This window comes from Monodon monoceros, unplaced genomic scaffold (genome assembly GCF_005190385.1).
Source record: "Monodon monoceros isolate NGI ecotype Baffin Bay Population unplaced genomic scaffold, NGI_Narwhal_1 Super_Scaffold_9, whole genome shotgun sequence".
Classification (NCBI taxonomy): domain Eukaryota; kingdom Metazoa; phylum Chordata; class Mammalia; order Artiodactyla; family Monodontidae; genus Monodon; species Monodon monoceros.
In genome coordinates, this window is record NW_021703786.1 from 53,353,207 (window position 1) to 53,374,244 (window position 21,038).

Below are 21,038 nucleotides of genomic sequence, written 5' to 3' on the forward strand. Positions count from 1 at the left end.
TTCCGACAGGGTGTGAGACTGGCCTACTCGAAGCAGGAGGGATGGACTCCTCAACTGTCCAACTTCCCGGTCACCCTCTCGGAGGTGAGGCCGAAAGGCTGGCTTTCGGGCTGGAGCGCGTCCCGGATACCGCCGGCGTCGAGGGTTGGGGGTCGGTTGGCAGAGCGCGCGCGCACAGGGGGCCGGGCGGGGCGGGTCCAATACAGGCCCCGCCCCAGCCCGCCGGGCTCGAGCCCGGAGCGGACGCGCCCACCTGACGCACTGAGACTTCGCAGCCAATCGGGAAGCGCGGAGCAGGTTCAAATAAAGACGGCGGGTGAGCATGGCGTCGCCTCTTGCGTCTAGGAGGTGATCACTCTGTGTTGTTTTGAAGATGTGGCGGGTGAAAAAACTGAATCTTAGCGTGTCGCCTTCGCCCCAACCGGTGAGCGGGAGGGCTTCATGGAGAGAGAGAGCTGGGCCGGGGTTTTGGGTCGGGGTCGCTGGCAGTGCCGGGCGTCGTGGAAAGCAGGGTCGAGCCTGGGGACGGGTGCATATGGAGTCTAATGCTGGTCCTGATGTTCAGAGGACTGGGGTTGGAGCCTACTCTTGTTATTGCTCGTGAGCTTCTTAGGGAGGGAGGGGAGCTTCTTAGGGCAGGCTGGCAGAGCCCAGGCTTTCTCACATTCTCTCTTCTGTTTTAGGGAAAAGCAGCTATGAGAACGCCTCTCCGAGAACTTATCCTGCAGCCTGGTGCCCTCACCAACTCGGGAACAGGGCCCCCGATAGCCTACTCGTCCACCTCATCACTGTGCAAGCTAGGGCCGCAGGTGAGATTCGCCTGGCCAGCCTCTCGACTGGGCTCTTTGCCGAGGCGGAGAGCTCAGAGGAACAGAGGGCCAGGGTTGGAACGTAATTAATAACGATAATGAAGTTTCCTTCTTCGGTGACATCCATTTACAGCTATTCAGGCCAACAGAGAGGTACCCTAGGGTCGCTAAAGGAAGTCCACTGAGAACCCGCACCTCTATTTAGCCGTTAGTTTTTTTTATCACCACCTCCCCCGTTCAGTCTATACCAAACGTCTCAGAAATAATATCACTTTGGTTAGTGGTCTCCCTCTTTTTTTTTTTTTTTTTTTTTTTTTTGTGGTACGCGGGCCTCATCACTGCTGTGGCCTGTCCTGTTGCGGAGCACAGGCTCCGGACGCGCAGACTCAGCGGCCATGGCTCACGGGCCCAGCCGCTCTGCGGCATGTGGGATCTTTCCAGACCGGGGCACGAACCCGCACCCCCTGCATCGGCAGGCGGACTCTCAACCACTGCGCCACCAAGGAAGCCCCGAGTGGTCTCTTTCTTAATAGGGACTCACTTACGGAGAAGTCAGTCAGTTTTAAGAATGAGGCAATGTCCATCCATTCCCAGAGGTAGTCAAAACTCCCCTGGGATCAAGTTACACCCCTGAACCACCGGAGTTTAAACTAGCTCCTTGTAAAACTGCCCTCACTGAGCTGTACTTTTGTGAAAGGTCTTGAGAGACATAGCTATGTAGAAAATGCTTTTCAGTTGAAATAATGAGGATTGACTGTATACATTTCTCTGCCTGTTGCTTTTCTCATCATTTGTCATGCTTTTTAGCTAGTTTGTAATTTTCTTTTGATTTTTACCTTTAATTCAGGGGTTATCTAGGAGGGGTTCTTAATTTCCAAGTGCTTAAAAGCCATTTTGTGTCACCTTTTAAATTTATTTTCTTGCATTATGATCAGACTGTAATCTGTTGTCTTTGTGGCCAAGTATAGGATGAATTTTTCTGAGTGTTCCATGAACATATGAAAAAAAGCATATTTACTATTCACAGCATGTCACATTCTATTATATCCAACAACAGATGGCTAATTACTCTGTCCTTGCACTTTTTTTAGTCTGCCAGATCTGTTGAGTTCTGTGTTGTCCTTGTCTGGTTTTGGCATCAACATAATTTTGGCCTTGTAAAATGAGTTAGGAAGTATTTCCTTCTCTTTCTTTAATTTTTTGGAAGAGCTTGAGACAAATGGGTATTAAATCTTCTTTGAATTTTGGTAAATTCAACCTGTGAAATAATCTGGTCCTGGACTTTTGTTTTCTGGGAGGTTTTATTTTAAAATTAATTAATTAATTTATTTTGGCTGCTGTGGGTCTTCGTTGTTGCATGTGGGCTTTCTCTAGTTGCGGCGAGCAGGGGCTACTCTTTGTTGTGGTGCGCAGGCTTCTCATTGTGGTGGCTTCTCTTGTTGCGGAGCACAGGCTCTAGGCGCGTGGGCTTCAGTAGTTGTGGCACGCGGGCTCAGTAGTTGTGGCTTGTGGGCTCTAGAGCGCAGTCTCAATAGTTGTGGTGCACGGGCTTAGTTGCTCTGCAGCATGTGGAATCTTCCCGGACCAGGGCTCGAACCATGTCCCCTACACTGGCAGGCAGATTCTTAACCACCGTGCCACCAGGGAAGTCCCTTTGCCCATTTTTTAATTTAATTATTTTTGTTGTTGTTGAGTTGTAGGAATTTTTTTTTTAATCATAAGTTTTATTATGAATTTAAAAACCTAAACATTTCATGAGGACTGGGAAGCCTACCCACAAGATCCGCCCTCCTGCATTTCCAACTCCCACACGTCCAGGCCTCACCGCACATACACCCCAGTGATGTGCAATCCGCAGCACAGAGTATCCTTTATTTGCATTGTTGATAGAAAACTGGCATTTAGATTTCAAAATTTTTATTACAAAATTACCAGCAGTCTTAAGCATTTCAACAATGCTTATGAACTCTACTTTGCTGACACAAACAAGGCTATTCAAAAAGCAGGACGTGTCTGAAGTGGACTATTGTATGTCCTGAGATCCTTAGAGGCCACCCTGCTCGGGACCCATTTGTCACTGTGTCTTCTTCCATCTCCTCTTCACCATCATCAGTGGGGCCTGATCTGTGTTCTCTGCCAGGTATCTGACCGGACTGAAGCAAGCCCTTCAGCTGCTCCACTTCAGCCAAAGTTGACGCGTTTGCTATAGCATTCTTGATTGCTTCCACATCCCCTGGAGATGGCCCACCTTTCTTTTTGTCAGTTGGCAAACCAGCACCTGGGTTGAAAGTTTTGCTTCTCCTGGCAATATCCTTTGCAAGTTGTGCACCCCGTTTGCCCTTGAACATTTTCTCTGCTTCCTGACGCTCTTTTAGTTTCACCTTCTGGAAATCCAGTACTCTGACTTGTGGAACTTTATAAATCACATATAGTCTGTAATGCTTCTTATTTGTTACAGGATTTCTTAGAATACTTAGATAAGTCAATGATTTGAGAGATGACAAAGGGTCCAGATCACCCAATTCCACAAGGCTGTTGTTGGTGAGAATGAGTTCTGTCAGACAGGGCAGAGCCTGATCAAGTCCCTCACCTATACGGCCCGCAGGTCCAGCTCGCGGTCCCGCACGGCGTTGATGTACTGCGCTGCCTGCTCTATCAGCTCCGCGGTCAGTTTCACCATCCTGCCGCCTCCCGCCTGCCGCGCCGCCCGCTCCTGTAGGAATTCTTTATCTGTTCTGGATATTAACCCCTCATCAGATATATGATTTGCAATCATCTTCTCCTCAAGTGATTTTTTAAAGGAATAAATAGGAACTTGATAAACACAGCAAAAACTTTAAGGTCATTTTTACATTTCTAAAAGTCTTTGGTTTATATATTTAGCTTCTGGGCTATGTAGTGCCGACTGATTTATATTTTTTTATATCATATATCTTTAATTTTGTCTTTTATCGTAATAGTGCCATAACTTTACATTCTACCTTGTCTGATACTAGTACTGCTGCCTCTACTCTATTTGTTTGTTTTTGCCTGATATCTCCTTGCCATCCCCTTTATTTTCTACTTTTCCTTTAGCACTTTGTTTTTGTTTTGTTTTGTTTTTTTATAAATTTGTTTATTTTTTATCTTTGGCTGCGTTGGGTCTTCGTTGCTGCATGCCGGCTTTCTCTAGTTGTGACGAGAGGGGGCTACTCTTGGTTGTGATGCGTGGGCTTCTCATTGCAGTGGCTTCTCTTGTTGCACAGCGTGGGCTCTAGGCACACGGGCTTCAGTAGTTGTGGCGCGCAGGCTCAGTAGTTGTGGCTCGTGGGCTCTAGAACGCAGGCTCAGTAGTTGTGGCACACAGGCTTAGTTGCTCTTCCTGGCTCAGGGATCGAACCCATGTCCCTTGCATTGGCAGGCGGATTCTTTAACCACTGTGCCACCAGGGAAGTCCCTCCTTTAGCACTTTGAAAGAAAACTTGAAAATTTGAAATAAAATACATGAAAGTACATAAAACATTGAGCCTAACAAATTTGTATAAAACACACATCGTTGTAACCTATACCCAAGGACATTGCTAGAATATCAGAAGTTTTAGCTCAACTTTATGTTTTAAAGTTTCATTCACTGCTGTAAATGAGAAATTTCACGTAAGTCTAATTCTTTTTTTTTTTTTGTAAATAATTGGTCTTTATAATCTAAAGCTTCTAAAATAGTTTTGTTGTTCTGGTAGTTTAGAAATTTTATCATTTTTTGTCAGTCCTGCTTGGAACTTGGTGAGCCATTTTAATATGCAAACTCAGATCTTTCTTTACCTTAGAGAAATTTTCTTCTAATACTTGTTAATCAGTGCCCCACCTGTACGTGTTCTCTTTTCTCCTTGAACTTCTTTTATTCACATGTTAGGTTTGCTGGATTTATCTTCCAGTTCTCTTAGCTTTTCCCTCAGATTTACCTTTCTTTGTATTTTTGTCTTTAAGATATGTCTTCCACTTGATTGTCCAGGCCAGTAATTCTTGTCTTAACTCTGATCATCCTCTTTCAATGCATATTACTAAAATTTTTTGTTTAAAAGTAATATTTATTATTTCCAGAAAGTCTTTGTGTGTGTGAGTTGCACTCATATCTTCTTATGTATGCATATATTTTTTGGTGCAAATTGTTATCTGTTTCTTCCGTCAGCTGTATTTTGGTAGGGCCTACCTTTCTTAACTATCTTAGGGTTTGTCCTTTCTCTGGCTACTGGATCCATGTAAGTACATTCATATTGTCCTTTTTTTGTTCATTGAGTCTCAGGACCAGCAGCCCTGCAAGTGGTAGAAAGTGCAGTGGTCTCCATCCCTATGAACCAGCAATTGGGAGGTTGTCACTCCCTTTTCAGGGCACCAGGAAGAGTCTTTCTGCTCTTCATTCTCCTTTACTACAAAGGCTAGAGCTCTTCAAATCCCAAGGATTGAATGGCTTCAACCCATGTGTCCAGGATACCCTCAGCTCTTGCGGTCAAGGAGACTAGGTCACCGGCACAGGTTGATGTTGCCCTTTCTTCCTACGGTACATGGATCTCTGTGGGCCAAGTGCTCTCTCACTCTAGTCCCCAATTTCTCATCTGTTCCAAAAGGACTAAAATCTTATACCAACTGTAGAACTTGAGCCAGGGATCCCTCCTACCCTAGAAGTGGGTTGGAGTTAGGATTGGAGAAGAGTGGGGTCACTTTCAAGCTACCATCTTCCCATGACATGGATAGATTATCTTAGCCTTGTTTATACTGTAACCTGGTTCACTTGGAAGGACCCAGAATGGCTTCCCAGCTTTTCTACTGCATCTCTGTAGTAAGTAGCAAGGCTTAGCCAAGGTCTTACCTAAGTAAAGGTAATGAGAACTCTTTCCTTTTTTGAGTTCAGACAGTATCCTGCACCCATAACTGTATATTGGGAACCAGAACTGACTGTATTAGTCAACTACTTTTGTTTCCTTTGGCAGGAAGGCAGCAACAGCTCATCTCCACTGGATCTTGTCAATGCTAAGGAGACAGACTCCCCTTCAGAACACTTCAGCCATCCCTCAACATGTCTAGAAGCTTGTCAACATGAATCAGATGAGCAGCCCCTAAATCTGATTCCCCAAACCAATTCTACTCCCAGAACATCTGAGGAAGCAGTAGACCCACTGGGCAACAATGTGGTTAAAACCATGGTCGTTGTACCTTCTCCAGGCGGGCCTCAGCAAAACATTACACTCGAGGCCCATCTAGATACCATGGCAGAGACAAACAGCTTCTCTCTAGATGAGCCTTTGAGGACAGGAGATCTGCTGAGAAAGGGGGTGGCCCCCTGCATGGAAGACAACTTTTCAGAAATTGTTCCTGCTATGCCTGAGAAACCTACATTTCAGAATCCTCCATCCCATCTGTTGGAGTACCCACAAAATTCCTGTTCTGAGCAACAGCTACACTGCTCCAGGGAAAGCCTGAAGGACAGTAGGACTGAGGCTGTGCCTGAGGACCTAGTCCCTTCTGAAAGTAATGCCTTGTTGCCTTCCTCCCCGCTCTGGCTTTCCCCTTCAACTGTCTTAGCAGCAGACTTCCCTGTCAGTCTTGTGGACCCAGGGGAGGAAATTTTAGAGCACAGAACTACAGAGGAGAGAGAAATGAGGTTTCCCACATTCCCTGAGGAGGCTGAATTGGGAGATCAAGCACTTGTCTCAAATAGGGACGATATTCCATCCACAGGCCTGACCCCAAATCCAGAAGAAATGGAATCCCAGGCAGCTCCAGGGCCAGCAGTAGAAGATGCTGGGAGCATTCCCGTCTCTGATATGGGGCCTTGGATGTCTCCCCTGGCCTGGCTGGAAAAAGGTGTAAATACCTCCGTCATGCTGGAAAATCTCCGCCAGAGCTTATCTCTTCCCTCTGTGTTTCGGGATGCTGCGATTGGCACTACCCCTTTCTCTACTTGCTCGGTGGGGACTTGGTTTACTCCCCCAGCACAGCAGGAAAGGAGTACAAACACATCCCAAACAGGCCTGGTGGGCACCAAGGACAGTACTTCTGAGACAGAGCACCTTCTATGGGGGTAAGTATCCCTGTATCTTTGTGCTCCTGGACCTGTCACTCCCATCCCTTTCCCTCTCTTCTCCTCATGTTCTTCTCTTCCTACTGCAGCCGTCCTCCAGATCTGACTGCCTTATCTCGACATGACCTGGAAGATAACCTGCTGAACTCTCTTGTCATTCTGGAGGTACTCTCCCGCCAGCTGCAGGACTGGAAGAGCCAGCTGACTGGCCCTCACCCAGAAGTTCAGGACAGCAGCACACAGACTGACACCTTTTCCAGTGGGGTAAGAAGGTTCTTCCCAAAGTGTGGAGGATCCCAGTGGGCCCTCTTCCTTAGAATATGTATAAAAGCTGAGGATCTGGAAAATACCTTAGAGCTGTTGGTACTCACTATACCCCTGGGGTACATCAAGACCTTCCAAGGGAATGCAAGCAAGGAAAGTTTTAAAGGAATCGGTTTGTAGATCTTCATCTTCCAAATGCACTCTTTACTAATTTGTTTTCTTTCCTACTTCCCCATTCTCAATTACCCTTGCCCAATTTACTAACTTTACTATAAAGAAGAGCATATTTACTACCTGTCCTGAATCTTACATTGTCAAGAGGCAGCATTCAAAGGACAATAGAAAATATTTGTGTACGTGCTGAGAAGGCAAATGACTGCAATGATTATGTAACATGTCATTTTTGTGTGCTTTCAACAAAATTGAAGGAAGACTTCAGTTATGTCAGTGGATGCAAATTCACTGTGAGATTTTCGGCATGTATCTCCAAAGGAGCTCCTAGAATTGGGTGACATGCCCTTCTTCCCTTCTTTCATTCCTACTTATTCCCATTATTTATGTGAAGAAGTTTCGTCACAGAAATCTTTTTTTTTGGCTGCACCACATGGCTTGTGGGATTTCATTTCCCCGACCAGGGATTGAACCCAGGCCTTTGTCAGTGAGAGCGCAGAGTCCTAACCACACGACCGCCATGAAATTCCCTCACATAAATCTTGTATCTGTAAGAATGGAAAATAGGCATAAAATTCTTGCTGAACTACGTCTTATTGTAGGAATTATAGTAATCACAGACACATGAACTAATAAGGGGAGGGATGCTCCATCTATTTCATTAGTAGATGGATCTCCAGTAAAATTTTACTGGATATGTTTATGATTTTAATTAAAAATTATATTATTACAGTGATTAGTATACAACTGATGAAAATATTTCTCCATCCAAAAGAGAGTTTTCTCACTTAAAATCTTATGTGGGGCTTCCCTGGTGGCGCAGTAGTTAAGAATCCGCCTGCCAGTGCAGGGGACACGGGTTCGATCCCTGGTCTGGAAAGATCCCACATGCCACGGAGCAACTAAGCCCGTGTGTCACAACTACTGAATCTGTGCTCTAGAGCCCACGAGCCACAACTACTGAAGCCCGCACGCCTAGAGCCCATGCTCCGCAACAAGAGAAGCCACTGCAATGAGGAGCCTATGCACCGCGACGAAGAGTAGCTCCCGTTTGCCACAACTAGAGAAAGTCCGCGCACAGCAACAAAGACCCAACGCAGCCAAAAATAAATAAATAAATAAATTTAAAATCTTATGGTCAGAGGAATTAAAAATTTTTTTAAATTTATTTAAATTTAGATGAACTTTTGTTGTCATTGCAGAGATACTAATAGAGTTTAAAGTGTAAAAGTATGTTTTATTAGGATAAAATTCTGAGAGGAGTAAAAATAGAGGTTCAAGGAGAAAAAGGGGTGATATAAAATTTCTGTTAAAGAAGAACTTCGTGTATTTTTAAAAAATTAATTAATTAATTTATTTTTGGCTGCGTTGGGTCTTTGTTGCTGTGCAACGGGCTTTCTCTAGTTCCAGTGAGTGGGGGCTACTCTTTGTTGCGGTGCGCTTCTCTTGTTGTGGAGCACGGGCTCTAGGCGTGTGGGCTTCAGTACTCGTGGCACGTGGGCTCAGTAGTTGTGGCTCACGGGCTGTAGAGCACACGCTCAGTAGCTGTGGCACATGGGCTTAGTTGCTCCGCAGCATGTGAGATCTTCCTGGACCAGGGCTCGAAGCCGTGTCCCCTGCATTGGCAGGTGGATTCTTAACCACTGCGCCACCAGGGAAGTCCCCTTTGTGTGTTTTCTAAACGTATCAAATAGGTATTAAATCATTATGGTTTATAAAGCAGAAACAAACACACCATTATAAAGCAATTATACTCCAATAAAGACATTAAAAAAATCATTATGGTGTATGTAACATTTATACCATTGGGTATATTCAAGAGTGATGTAACAGTTTTATTTCAAACTGTCAATGTTCATAAGGTGGTGGAAATTACAGCCTTTGTAACGATTTAAACATAAGAGTACTCCAGCTTTCAAAATTACTGTAGGAGATATGAGAGGAAAACAGTTTAAAGACCATTGTTCTAGAGGAGTCTTGCTGTGACAGCACAGGCCGAGGAAGTAAGGGAATGTGTCAGGGAAGGAATTGAGGTCCCTTAGTGTTGTGCCTGTTGAGGTAATAGGTGGCTGCTGCTAAGAAGAGATGGTCTCAGGAATTCCCTGGCGGTCCAGTGGTTGGGACTCTGCGCTCTCACTGCTGAGGGCCGGGGTTCAATCCCTGGTCGGGGAACTAAGATCCCACAAGCCGCGCAGCGCGGCCAAAAAAAACCCCGATGGTCTCTAAAACTCCAAAGACCTCCTTTGGGTTGAAAATATTCTCAAAATAATGACTTTACTTTTTGTCAAAATCCTGGAAGCCATAGGCTCATCATTCCTGTATTTTCTTATTTTTGTATCCTTTCCTCTTGTCCTTGACCTTGTTCCCCATCCCTGAGTTGGCCTTGTACCCTCTTTCCTTGAAGCTTGCCAAATCCTTTTAGAGACCACTGGGGCAGAACCAAAGAGAGGAAATTACAGTGCCTTCAGCCATTCCCCATCACAGTGCCATGTCCTTGCCACTTGGCTGCCTCATTCACGCTAATCTCATCACCTGCCTGACTGGCCAGCCCTGAGCAGTATGTGTGCCCTGTTCCAGGGCTCCAGGGGTAACTCTGTGCCTTACTGCATGATGCAGTCGGGAACAATGTCTGCTTTGCTGGGGAGGGGAGCGATGAACTCCAAGAGATCTGCCTCCTTATATCCAGGCTGCTGCAGCATCGTGACTCAGCACTGCTGCTCCAGCACTAGGCTTTTTCCTAGACGATGGCTGCCTTGCAGCAGTAATGAAGGTTCCCCACTTTTCTCTCAGAACTTCAAAGTTTCTCTACGGCTCTGCTGCCTTTGAAATCATACTTACCTACTCCACATAGCACACTAAGATTTTCGTCTGCCCCAAGATAATGAATAGACCATTAGAGATTAAGAAAATTAAAATGAGTAGTAAATAAATATTTGAGAAGGTTACCATTACTGGTAATCAGAGAAATGCAAATTGCAACATGAGATGCTATTTTCTTCTGACAAAATAGCAAAGAATAAAATAGGTAATAGTGGTAAGCATTGTCCTGTCGTCAGTAGGGCATAAATTGGTTCAATCTTTTTTTTTTATGCTTTAAAACAGTTATATTTAATATTACATTTAAAATTTTTTTCTCTTGTTTGAACATTATGCCTTTAAACGGGTTCTGCCGTTTTTGAAGGCAGTTTCAACTGCTCAAAGCAGTTCAAACTTTTTGATCCAGTAACCTCACTTCTAGGGTTAAATCCTAAGGGGAAAAAAAAATTCTGCATAAAGATGATAACTTAAAAAAAATGAAAAATAATGGTACATCCATAAGATGGGATATCCTAGTTATTTAAAAGTATATTTATGAAGAGTTTTTTTTTTTTTTTTCCAGCCGTGCAGTGTGGCATGCAGGATCTTAGTTCCCCCACCAGGGATCAAACCCATGCCCCCTGCAGTGGAAGTGTAGAGTCCTAACCACTGGACTGCCAAGAGTTTTTAATAGTTTAATAAGTTTAATGTTCATGGTTTTTAAAGAAAGGAATTCAGAATCCGCCTGCCAATGCAGGGAGCATGGGTTCGATCCCTGGTCTGGGAAGATCCCACATGCCGCGGAGCAGCCAAGCCTGTGCGCCACAAGTACTGAGCCTGCGCTCTAGAGCCTGCGAGCCACAACTACTGAAGCCCACGCACCTAGAGCCAGTGCTCCACTGCAATGAGAAGCCTGTGCACCACAACGAAGAGTAGCTCCCACTTGCTGCAACTAAAGAAAGCTCACGCACAGCAACGAAGATCAAACGTAGCCAAAAATAAATAAATAAATAAGACCCCACAAGCCCCATGGCCTAGCCAAAAAAAAGATATCTAGAGATCAACATAAATAAATAAATAAATAAAAAGAAGAAAAAAAGAAGAAAAAAAGGAGTTCAGAGTTCATATAACCTCTAAGAGGCCTTGAGGTGAGGTAAAATGTCAGCAGAGGTTAAAAATGAGTGATGCTCCACTTTGATAGGTCTCCCTAAAGCACACATCCCAGTCTCAGGCTCTCAGTGAGGAGACTAAATGTAAACTCAGGGCTAAATAACATGAGTATAATAAAATTAAGTAAGAAAAGCAGGACCCCACATTTATTTATATATTCACAATTGTGGTTTGTCTTAAGCATCACTGTCTTTCATCAAATCTAAGATACTATCAATATTGAATGCATACCAATGTCAGTGGTGTTAAACTGTAAAAAGACAGGGACCTCCCTGGTGGTTCAGTGGTTCAAACTCTGTGCTTCCAATGTAGGGGGCACGGGTTTGATCCCTGGTTGGGGAACAAAGATCCCACATGCTGCGCAGTGCGCCAATATAGAAAACAATTGTAAAAAGGCAATCATCTTAGAATTTATTAAATATAGTTATTTCTTTTTTTTTTTCGGTACGCGGGCCTCTCACTGTTGTGGCCTCTCCCACCGCGGAGCACAGGCTCCGGACACGCAGGCCCAGCGGCCATGGCGCACGGGCCCAGCCGCCCCGCGGCACATGGGATCCTCCCAGACCGGGGCACGAACCCACGTTCCCTGCATCGGCAGGCGGACTCTCAACCACTGCGCCACCAGGGAAGCCCTAAGTATAGTTATTTCTTTGTAAATCAGTAGTCTACAACTTTTTTCTCCCCCTGACACCTGAGGGAGGTAACATACTCATCAGTTACAGCAAATCCCTACAGCAAGGAAATCTGGTGTAGAGGTGTATTGAAATCCCTTGGGGTGGGTGCTGTACTGTTGGTTGAGAATCACTGCTCTAGGGGTGAAATTGATAATGATTCTTTTTCCATTTTATTCACTTTCCTATTTCCAAAATTTTACAGTCAACACATAATCAGAAAAAAAAGTTATTTTAAAAAGTAATTTTTTTACCTACCTCTGGATTTTTTCTCACTTGGCTTCATCAAGCTGTGAGCCTTGCTCCTGATTTTAATGGGAAAGGTTCCTGTAACTCGGTGGGAGGGGGAAAGAGCTGCTGGTGGTGCATGTTGCCTATGCAAGAGGGGCAACTCTGTTTCTCCAACTAGATGAGTAAGGAACCTCAGCATCTTCAGGAGAGCCAGGAGATTGGACAGGCTCTGCGGCAGGCCAGGAACGTCATGGTAAGTGTTGATTGACCTGACACCGTTGCTGGGTCTCCTGTGAAGATCAAGAATGGCGACTCCTGAGCAGTTAGCAGGTGATGGATGGTACTCAGCCATGGTAGTGAAGGGAGGTTTCCTTTCGTTAAGAACACCTCTTCCTTATTGGGAGCGTGAAATTGGGGTTGGTGGCTTCCTCCTCTGTGTCCCAGCTTACGTCCTGCTTAATGACTTTATTTGATCTAGCCTAACCATCTCTCCCTCTACAGCAGTCATGGGTGCTGGTCTCTAAAGAGCTGATATCCTTGCTTCAACTATCTCTGCTGCACTTAGATGAAGATAAAACTGCTTTGAGTCAGGAGGTAAGCAGCATGCAGATGGAGGCAGAGGCCTTTGGTGGGACTGAAATTCAGCCAAGTAAAGAAACCGGACACAGTATATGATTCTTATCTTATAGTCTTGGCGTACAGAAACCTTGGTGTCCCGCTGTTTTGATGTGTTGAAGAAATTGAGGGCAAGGCTCCAGAGCCTCAAAGCAGAGAGGGAGGAGGCAAAGCACAGAGAGGAAATGGCCCTCAGAGGCAAAGATGCGGTAAGGTGTCAGGCTTTTGCTCCTGGATGTAGGAGGTCTCTTCCTAAGGTTCCTGCAGGAACATAAATTGACTTGAGACACAGATGGGTGGCCTGAGAACTGCTTGCCCTGGGGAATAATGAACTAAACTGCTGGTGTGACGGATAGTTATGGCTTTTTGTGCTGTACCCTTCCTCTGCCCACAATGTCCTCTCAACCTCTTCTCTAAACAGGCAGAGACAGTGCTAGAGGTTTTCTGTGCACACGCCAGCCAGCGCATCAGCCAGCTGGAACAGGACCTGGCATCCATGGGGGAATTCAGAGGCCTTTTGAAGGAAACCCACACCCAACTGGTAATTGAAGGCATATTCTTTCCTGGGATCCATACTGACACACTGGGAGGATGGTCATGTACCCCTACTTCCCTGTATCCAGAGGGAAAGGGCCCCCTCCACTGACAATCCTTCTCATGTAGGTAGGGCTTCATACTGAGCAAGAAGGGTTGGCTCAGCAGACAGCAAGTCTTACTTCAGCCTTGCAGCAGGACTGGATATCCATGCAACTGGATGTGAGTATTTGGGGCCATTATACTGCCCCTTTGCTTACAGCCAGCCCTGTTAGGAGTCTTGTCTCAAGGGTGCTCTTCTGACCTGCTTGCTTCCCCTGGTAGTATGTAACATGGACAGCTCTGCTGAGCCGGTTTCAACAACTCACAGAGAAGTTTACAGCCAAGAGCCGGCAGACCCTGCAGGAACGTGATGCTGCAATTGAGGAAAGGCAGCAGGTACAAACCAGGAGTGGGGACTGCTTAGGCCTGGTTTCCTCCTTCTTCTCTACAGAAGGCCTTTCTGATGAGTGGTGTCATTAGCCTCTTCCCTGGGACCTGTCTTTCCATCTGTGGGTTTGGAGACCAGCCAGTCCCTTTGCTACAAGATGGCCTTCAGCACCTTCTTCAGCAACTTTCCTCCTGTTTCTGCTTTTTCCTGAGGATCAGACTTATTTGCTGCAGCGTTTTTGCCCAGGAACAATGTGGTTTATTGTCCTGTCCAGAAAGAGAAACTGGACTAAGTCTTGGGACTCTTGATTCAGGAGGAGCTGTGGGAAGAAAACTGTCTTTTTCTCCTAGGTTTCCAGGGAGCTGGAACAAGTCTCTTCCCATTTAGAGGACTGCAAAAGCCAACTAGAACAACTGGAGTTGGAAAACAGTCGTCTGGCAACAGGTGTGCGTGTGTGCATGCGTACAAGCAGTTGTACCCTGCTGAGGCTTGGGGTGTGGCAGTAGCGTAAGAAAGTGCTCTAGGGCACTTGTCTTAGAGCAGAAGTGTGGGGGCGTTTGGGCCTGGTGACCACGTGGTGTCATTAGGATAATTTTGGTCTAGATCTCCGGGCTCAGCTGCAGATTCTGGCCAGCATGGAGAGTCAGCTAAAAGAGCTACAGAGTCAGCATGCCCATTGTACCCAGGACCTGGCCATGAAGGATCAGTTGCTCTGCCAGCTTACCCAGAGCAGTGAGGAGAAGGCTGCTCAGTGAGTTCCTCTCAGGTTATTGTGGCAGTAGGCATCCAGGATATGGGACCAATGGGATCTAACATAAGGTCTCTGGCAGATGGCAAAAGGAAGAGATGGCATTAAAACATATGCAGGCAGAGCTGCAGCAACAACAGGCGGTCCTGGCCAAGGAGGTGCAGGACCTAAAGGAGACCCTGGAGGTAAGGAAGATGGCTTGGGGCAGGGGAGCTGCAGGAGTGTGACTCTTCCCTGATGGTATTGAGGTGAGGTTTGAGACTCTGGACTGGAAAAAGCCTCTGTTCCCAGGACTCTAAAATTTCCCACTTAGATGCATTTTCCCCCCTCCCTTCCTTTCTCCTTGCCTTCCTTCCTGCTCCTGTCTCCCCAGTTTGCAGAACAAGAGAATCAGGTTGCTCACCTGGAGCTGGGCCAGGTTGAGTGTCAGTTGAAAACCACCCTGGAAGTACTCCGGGAACGCAGCCTGCAGTGTGAGGACCTGAAGGACACCATGGAGAACCTGAAGTAAGACCTCTACCTTTCTGTGCTTCCCTGTTAGTGTTTATCTCAGGACGGCTTCTAGAAGCTAAAGTCTCCAAGAAGGGAATTGTGACAGGGTCTGAGAGCCTCTTGTTTGCCCTCTTTGAACGCAGTTCTGTGTGGGGATTTGGAGAAGTGTTCAGGGAAGGTCACCTGGTGTTTGGCTGTCTTCTCTGTTCCTTCCTTATTTCAGGGCTAAACTGGCCAGCACCATGGCAGAGAAACAGCAGCAAGACCTGGAGAAGACACGCCAGTATTCCCAAGAGCTAAGGGTGCTGACTGAGCAACTCCGTAGCCTGACCCTCTTCCTACAGACAAAACTGAAGGAGAAGGTAGGGTCCAGGGTTTTCTTCTCTTCCCTTACAATTGTATCAATATCTTCAAATAAAGACGGTTTTATTTCTTCCTTTCCGAACTGTATACCTTTTATTTCCTTTTCTTGTCTTACTGTGTTAGCTAGAACTTCCCCTATAGTGTTGAAAAGGAATGGTGAGAGGGGACACCCTTGCCTCGTACCTGATCTTAAAGGGAAAGCTTTGAGTTTCTCACCTTTAAGTATGATGTTAATTGTAGGCTTTTTGTAGATATTCTTTATCCAGTTGAGGAAGTTCCCCTCTAATCCTAGTTTACTGAAAGTTTTTCCACTTGTATCCTTATTGTATAGAATGGTCTTCCTAAAATTCTGCTCTCGTTCCATCTCTGTGACCTTCGGTGATTTTCAGTTGCCTACACGATATCTTCAACCTGTCACTCAAACTTTTCTTCTTCTGTCTCCTACCTCCTTGTTATGAACGCTTTACTCCCATAGACTGCCTACGTACTACACACACGTCTCATCCCCATTTGCACCCAGATGCGTGCTGTTACCACGTCCGTTCTCTTCTATCTTCAAACTGGAAATACCTTTTCCTTCCTATTAAAATCCTCCCTGGTTCACCTTCTTCTTTGAAATGTTCCCAAACATCAGTGGACTAAGTGATCTCCTGCTATATTCCTCATGAACTTACTCTCCTTTTGCACTTGTATTAATTTTCCTTGGATGTTTGGTCTCTTCAACTAGACTGTATTTAAAGAAAGCAGAAATTTAGCCTTGCTTCTTTGGCTTCCCCACAGTGCACACTGAACAATAAATGGATATTTTTTAGAATGCAGCGTTAGTTAGCTTATTCAACAGTTAAAGACACAGCCAGAATCCTGAAATCGAATTGCTTATGATCTAACCCCATTCCCCAGTGTGTGCCAAGCACAGGAATCCAGTCTTGCAGGGAAGACAGACAGATGTAAACTTGTCATCCTGGCTTGTGATTATGATAGAGGGCTGCCTGGATGGCCACAGAGAAAGGAGCATCAGTTTTACCTTTGAGAGTTCAGATGTCTTCTCCGAGCAGGTGGCTCTTGGTCAGAGTCTTGAGGTTAGAAGTTTGTAGGGCAGGGTTGGGTATATAGGAAGGCCCACCAGGCAGAGGGAATAGTATGAAAGTCATAGAGGCACTATGGGTACTTTTTGTAGTGTCTACCTTGTGACAAGACCTGGGTTAGGTGGTGGGACTACAGGTGAACAAGGCCAAGGCCCTGCTCATGTGGAATGTGGTGAGTTTGGGAACTGGGAGGTAGCTCTTTATGATTGGATTATAGGAGCTATGTGGGGCAAGGATGATAAGGAGAAAAGGCTGGAGAGCTAGGCAGGAGGCCAGATTTTTGAAGGCTTGAACTAAAGGGATATGGAGGAGCGGATGAATTGGATGAATTCAATACATATTTAGGAAGTAAAAGTAACAGAATGGGGACTTCCCTGGCAGTCCAGTGGTTAAGATTTCTCCTTCTAATGCAGGCGGTACGGGTTTGATCCCTGGTTGGGGAGCTAAGATCTCACATGCCTCGCGGCCAAAAACCCAAAACATAAAACAGAAGCAATATTGTAACAAATTCAATAAAAAAGACTTTAAAACTGGTCCACATCAAAAAAATCTAAAAAAAAAAAAGTAACAGAACGTGGTGACCAGTTTGATATAGGAGTACGGTAGAAGAGTGAATGATGATCTCTAGATTGCTGGAAAGATGGTGACACTCTAGAACTGGGATTGGCAGACTTTTCCTGTAACATGCAATATGATAAATATTTTCGGCTTTGCAAGCCACATGGTCTTTGTCTCAACTACTCAACTCTGCCTTTGTAGCTCAACAGCAGGCATAGAGAGTATATAAATAAATGGATGTGGCAGTGTTCCAATAAAACTTTATTTACAAAAACAGGTGGCAGGCCAGATTTGAACCACAGGCTGTAATTTGCTGCTCCCCTGCTCTAGGATCTTAAATACAGATGGAGGAATAGATTTTTGGTGGGGTGGGACAGGAAAAATGGTTAGCTCAGCTTTATACATACTAAATTTCAGATGAACTGTGGAGCAATCTGGTAGATTTTTCACAGGTAGTTGAGCCTTTGGGCCTGGAGATTGGGAGAAGGTCCAGTTGAGAGAGACAGATTGAAGGGTCATCCATGTAGAAGTGGATGTTTTTGTGGAGCTCCTGAGGTGAGGCCACCTGGGGAATGTAAAGAGGGTCAAGGATGAACCAAAAGGAGCCCACAGTTAAAGAAAGACCTGTGGATAGAGAGAAGAGATAGCCAGAAAGGTATGAGTCCTACCTGTGAAGGAGAGAGAGTCATGTCACACAAGTGAAGAAAATGAAGTTTCTAAAAGAACATGGTCATTGGTTATCACATAGGTCAGGTAAAATAAGACCTGAAAGGTGTCTGATGCCATTGGTGTACCAAATAATGAGAATTTTTGTGGAATGGTGGGGCAGAAGCCTGAGTGTAGTGGGCTAGGGAGTCCATACATGGTGAGAATTTTAGGCAAGAAATGTAGGCTTTTCTTTCTTTCTTTTTTTTTTTTTTAATGGAAGGGAAAAGAAAAGGCAGTAGCTAAAAGCATACTTAAAGTAAGAAGAAGGGTTTTTGTTTTTTTTTTAATTGTTGTTCTAGTGAGAGAGAATTAAGTTCAGGGAAAGGAGCTAATGGAGAAGTTGAAGATAGAGAAGAGAGGTGACATATAGAACAGCATCCCAAGGAGATGGCCGGTGAATACCTGGAAGTTCAGGGAACCCACTATCCCTGAAAAGCAGCTGACGTTTTTTTTCCCTTTGCCCTTAGGCTGAACCAGAGACCCTCCCGATAAGCACAGCCTGTGCTTCTTCCCAGGAACACCCTCTGCCCAGTGACAGCACCTTTTTGGGAAGCACCCTGACAGCAGTGGCAGATGAAGGTTAAAGGCCCTGGAATTTAGGGGTGGGAAAGTTGTGGCGCTGCTCCTGATATCTTCAGCTGTTGAAGATGCCGCCAACAGACCCTGTCTCTCCCTGGCTCCCGTGATGGCCGACCCTTGACTGGGTCACCAGAGGGGCCCTCTACCATGGTTGCATTTTGTTTTAGAGCCAGAATCAGCTCCTGTGCCCTTGCTTGGAAGTGACAAGAGTGCTTTCACCAGAGTAGCATCAACGGTTTCCCATCAGCCTACAGGTTAGGATGGGCTCCAGGGATCCTGCCTCATTTCTAGATCTGGTAGTGATGATAAAGACTAAAGCAGTGAGAAGTGCTTTGCTCTAAAAACCTCAATTTTACTTGGGCTCATTTCATTTCTGCCTTTTGGGATCGGTAGTGTTCCAGACATTCAGATCCTGTGGGTGGGGAACATGGATAAGAGTTGTGGAAGTGATAGCTACACACTCCTTCCTTCCAGAGCTAAAGGGCTCTACCTCTATCTAGTACTTTGTCTTTCAGAAACCCCAGGCATCGAGAATAGCCTGGCAGAAATGAGTACTATGACTCTGGAGCTTCAGAGCCTGTGCTCCCTGCTGCAGGAGTCTAAAGAAGAGGCTGTCAGGACTCTGCAGCGAAAGATGTGAGTGGAGTGCAGTCCTGGTGAGAGGGGGCAGGTCAGGTGAGCAGCCCCTTATGTTAAGGGCCCAGGCAGCCCCTGGGGGGACCGGAATAATGCTGAATTCTTCCCTCCCCTAGATGTGATCTGCAGGCTCAGCTGCAGGCCCAGGAAGAACAGCATCAGGAAGCCCAGAAGGCAAAGGAAGCGGACATAGAGAAGCTGAACCAGGCCTTGTGCTTGCGCTACAAGGTGGAGGAGGGGCCTGGAAGTGAAGCGATGAAGAACTGGGGCAACTGTGAGGGCCCACTGGGAGCTGTTGTCTCTCCAGGAATCTGGGTGGTGGAGATTTTCCAACCATTGCCCTAGTTTTGCCCTTCCTGGGGTCAGACAATTCACATGTTTGGGAACCAGCTATAGACTGACCCATCTTCCAGGCTGACCTAGAACTCCAGGAGAACTCTCCCAACAGGGAAATGTGCCTGGCCTGATGTAGCCCTAGAGGAAGAATTGGAGTGTTATCAATTGGTATCACCTGGGCTGAGCATGGTCAGGCACAAAATCCTATCTCCTGGCAAGGGCTGCAAAGAAGCCAGCTCTCCCACTGCCTTCTTACCTCCCTTTTTCTCACAGAATGAAAAGGAGCTCCAGGAAGTGGTACAGCAGCAGAACGAGAAGATCCTAGAGCAGATAGACAAGAGTGGTGAGCTCATAGTACGTTCATCATGATGCCCAGCCTCTGCCTTCTATGTCACTGGTAGCCAGGGTCCCAAATGTGGGAATTGGGTCCCCTGGCCTACCCTTGCTCACCACATGGGATAAGGATAGAGAGGACCTTTGAGGGCTACTAGATACCTCTCCATTCTCATCCCCAGAGGCTTAGAGAGGAAGTGACCCAGCTCACCCGTTCACTTCGTCGTGCAGAGACAGAGACTAAGGTGCTCCAAGAGACCCTGGCAGGCCAGCTGAACCCCGACAGTCAGCCCATGGCCACTAACTGGATCCAGGAGAAAGTGTGGCTCTCCCAGGAGGTGACTCAGAGTTAACAGAAGAGCTGGGCAACTGGTGGGAACCCTAGGCTGTGCCCCTACTGATCTGAACATATCTGTAGGTGGACAAGCTGAGGGTGATGTTCCTGGAGATGAAAAATGAGAAGGCAAAACTCATGGTCAAGTTCCAGAGCCACGTAAGAATTCCCATGTCATTCTAGGGCTATTTCCTGTCACCACTAGCAAGTGCCCTGCCATATTTTTCTTTCCCCACAAGCTATGTTGTTCTTTTAAGCATAGAGCTTATGCATCCTATTTGCTTTTTAGAGAAACATCCTGGAAGAGAATCTGCGGCGCTCTGACAAGGAGTTAAAGAAACTAGATGACATTGTTCAGCATATTTATGAGGTAAAGGAGGGAGGGAGTTGATGCAACTAGGGCACTTGGTATAAGGCCCGGCCCAGGGGGTACTGATGAGTATAGTGTGGTTCCCAGCCTTTGCTGAGAGCTGGGCCTGACTCACTATTGCAGCCTTCTCTGTGGCTTCCAGTTCCCCCCTCTAACTCAGTGGGTGCTTCTTGGGGCTGGGAGCCTTGGGCCTTTGGCCTGTGACCCTGAGCTGCCTTTTCTGTATCTCTTGCCAGACTCTGCTGTCCATCCCAGAGGTCGTGAGGGGTTGCAAGGAGCTACAGGGATTGCTGGAATTTCTGAGCTAAGAAACTGAAAGCTGGACTCTGTTTCACCCCTTTTTACCTGCAGTACTCCCTTACCCCAACACCAGGACCAATTGGCTTAGAGCCAGCTCTGTTTAACGCTATTTAAATAAAGTATATTTAATGTATTTCTTCAGGCTCACTGAATCTTATTTCTTGGGTAGGAGGTGGGTGGATGAGGTCAGGGGAGAGGCAGCTTGGCCCTCTTGCCTGGGCATCCTCCACACACCCCTCCCACTGCATCCAGAGCCAAAGCCAGTCTCCCCCCACCACCCCGACGCCTTTTCTTCCCCAGATACTCTGGTAACTGGACTGCTTGTTCCCTGGCTCACTGCCTGTAGCCCTGGTGAATAAGGGGGTGAGGACAGAGAAACTCAGTTCCTTACTCTCTGCCCTGGACTCCCACACTGTTGGTGCCTGTGTCCCATCTAACCCAACTGTTGTG

General features: G+C 46.2%; 1 protein-coding gene and 1 pseudogene across 1 annotated transcript; one reads left to right on the forward strand and one right to left on the reverse strand.

Annotated features, from left to right (window-relative positions):
* Positions 1-291: 291 nt before the first annotated feature.
* SPAG5 (sperm associated antigen 5) lies at positions 292-20,725 on the forward strand. Its single transcript, XM_029211929.1, has 24 exons — positions 292-424; positions 684-809; positions 5,774-6,864; positions 6,954-7,128; positions 12,346-12,420; positions 12,669-12,761; positions 12,857-12,991; positions 13,204-13,323; positions 13,446-13,538; positions 13,641-13,754; positions 14,097-14,190; positions 14,350-14,497; positions 14,577-14,679; positions 14,868-15,001; positions 15,210-15,348; positions 18,168-18,279; positions 18,447-18,533; positions 18,795-18,915; positions 19,032-19,143; positions 19,525-19,605; positions 19,767-19,922; positions 20,003-20,077; positions 20,208-20,288; positions 20,525-20,725. The coding sequence occupies exons 1-24, from the start codon at positions 374-376 to the stop codon at positions 20,594-20,596; spliced, it is 3,588 nt and encodes a 1,195-aa protein (XP_029067762.1). The 5' UTR covers positions 292-373; the 3' UTR covers positions 20,597-20,725.
* Positions 2,716-3,489, reverse strand: LOC114889079 (annotated as a pseudogene).
* Positions 20,726-21,038: the final 313 nt, after the last annotated feature.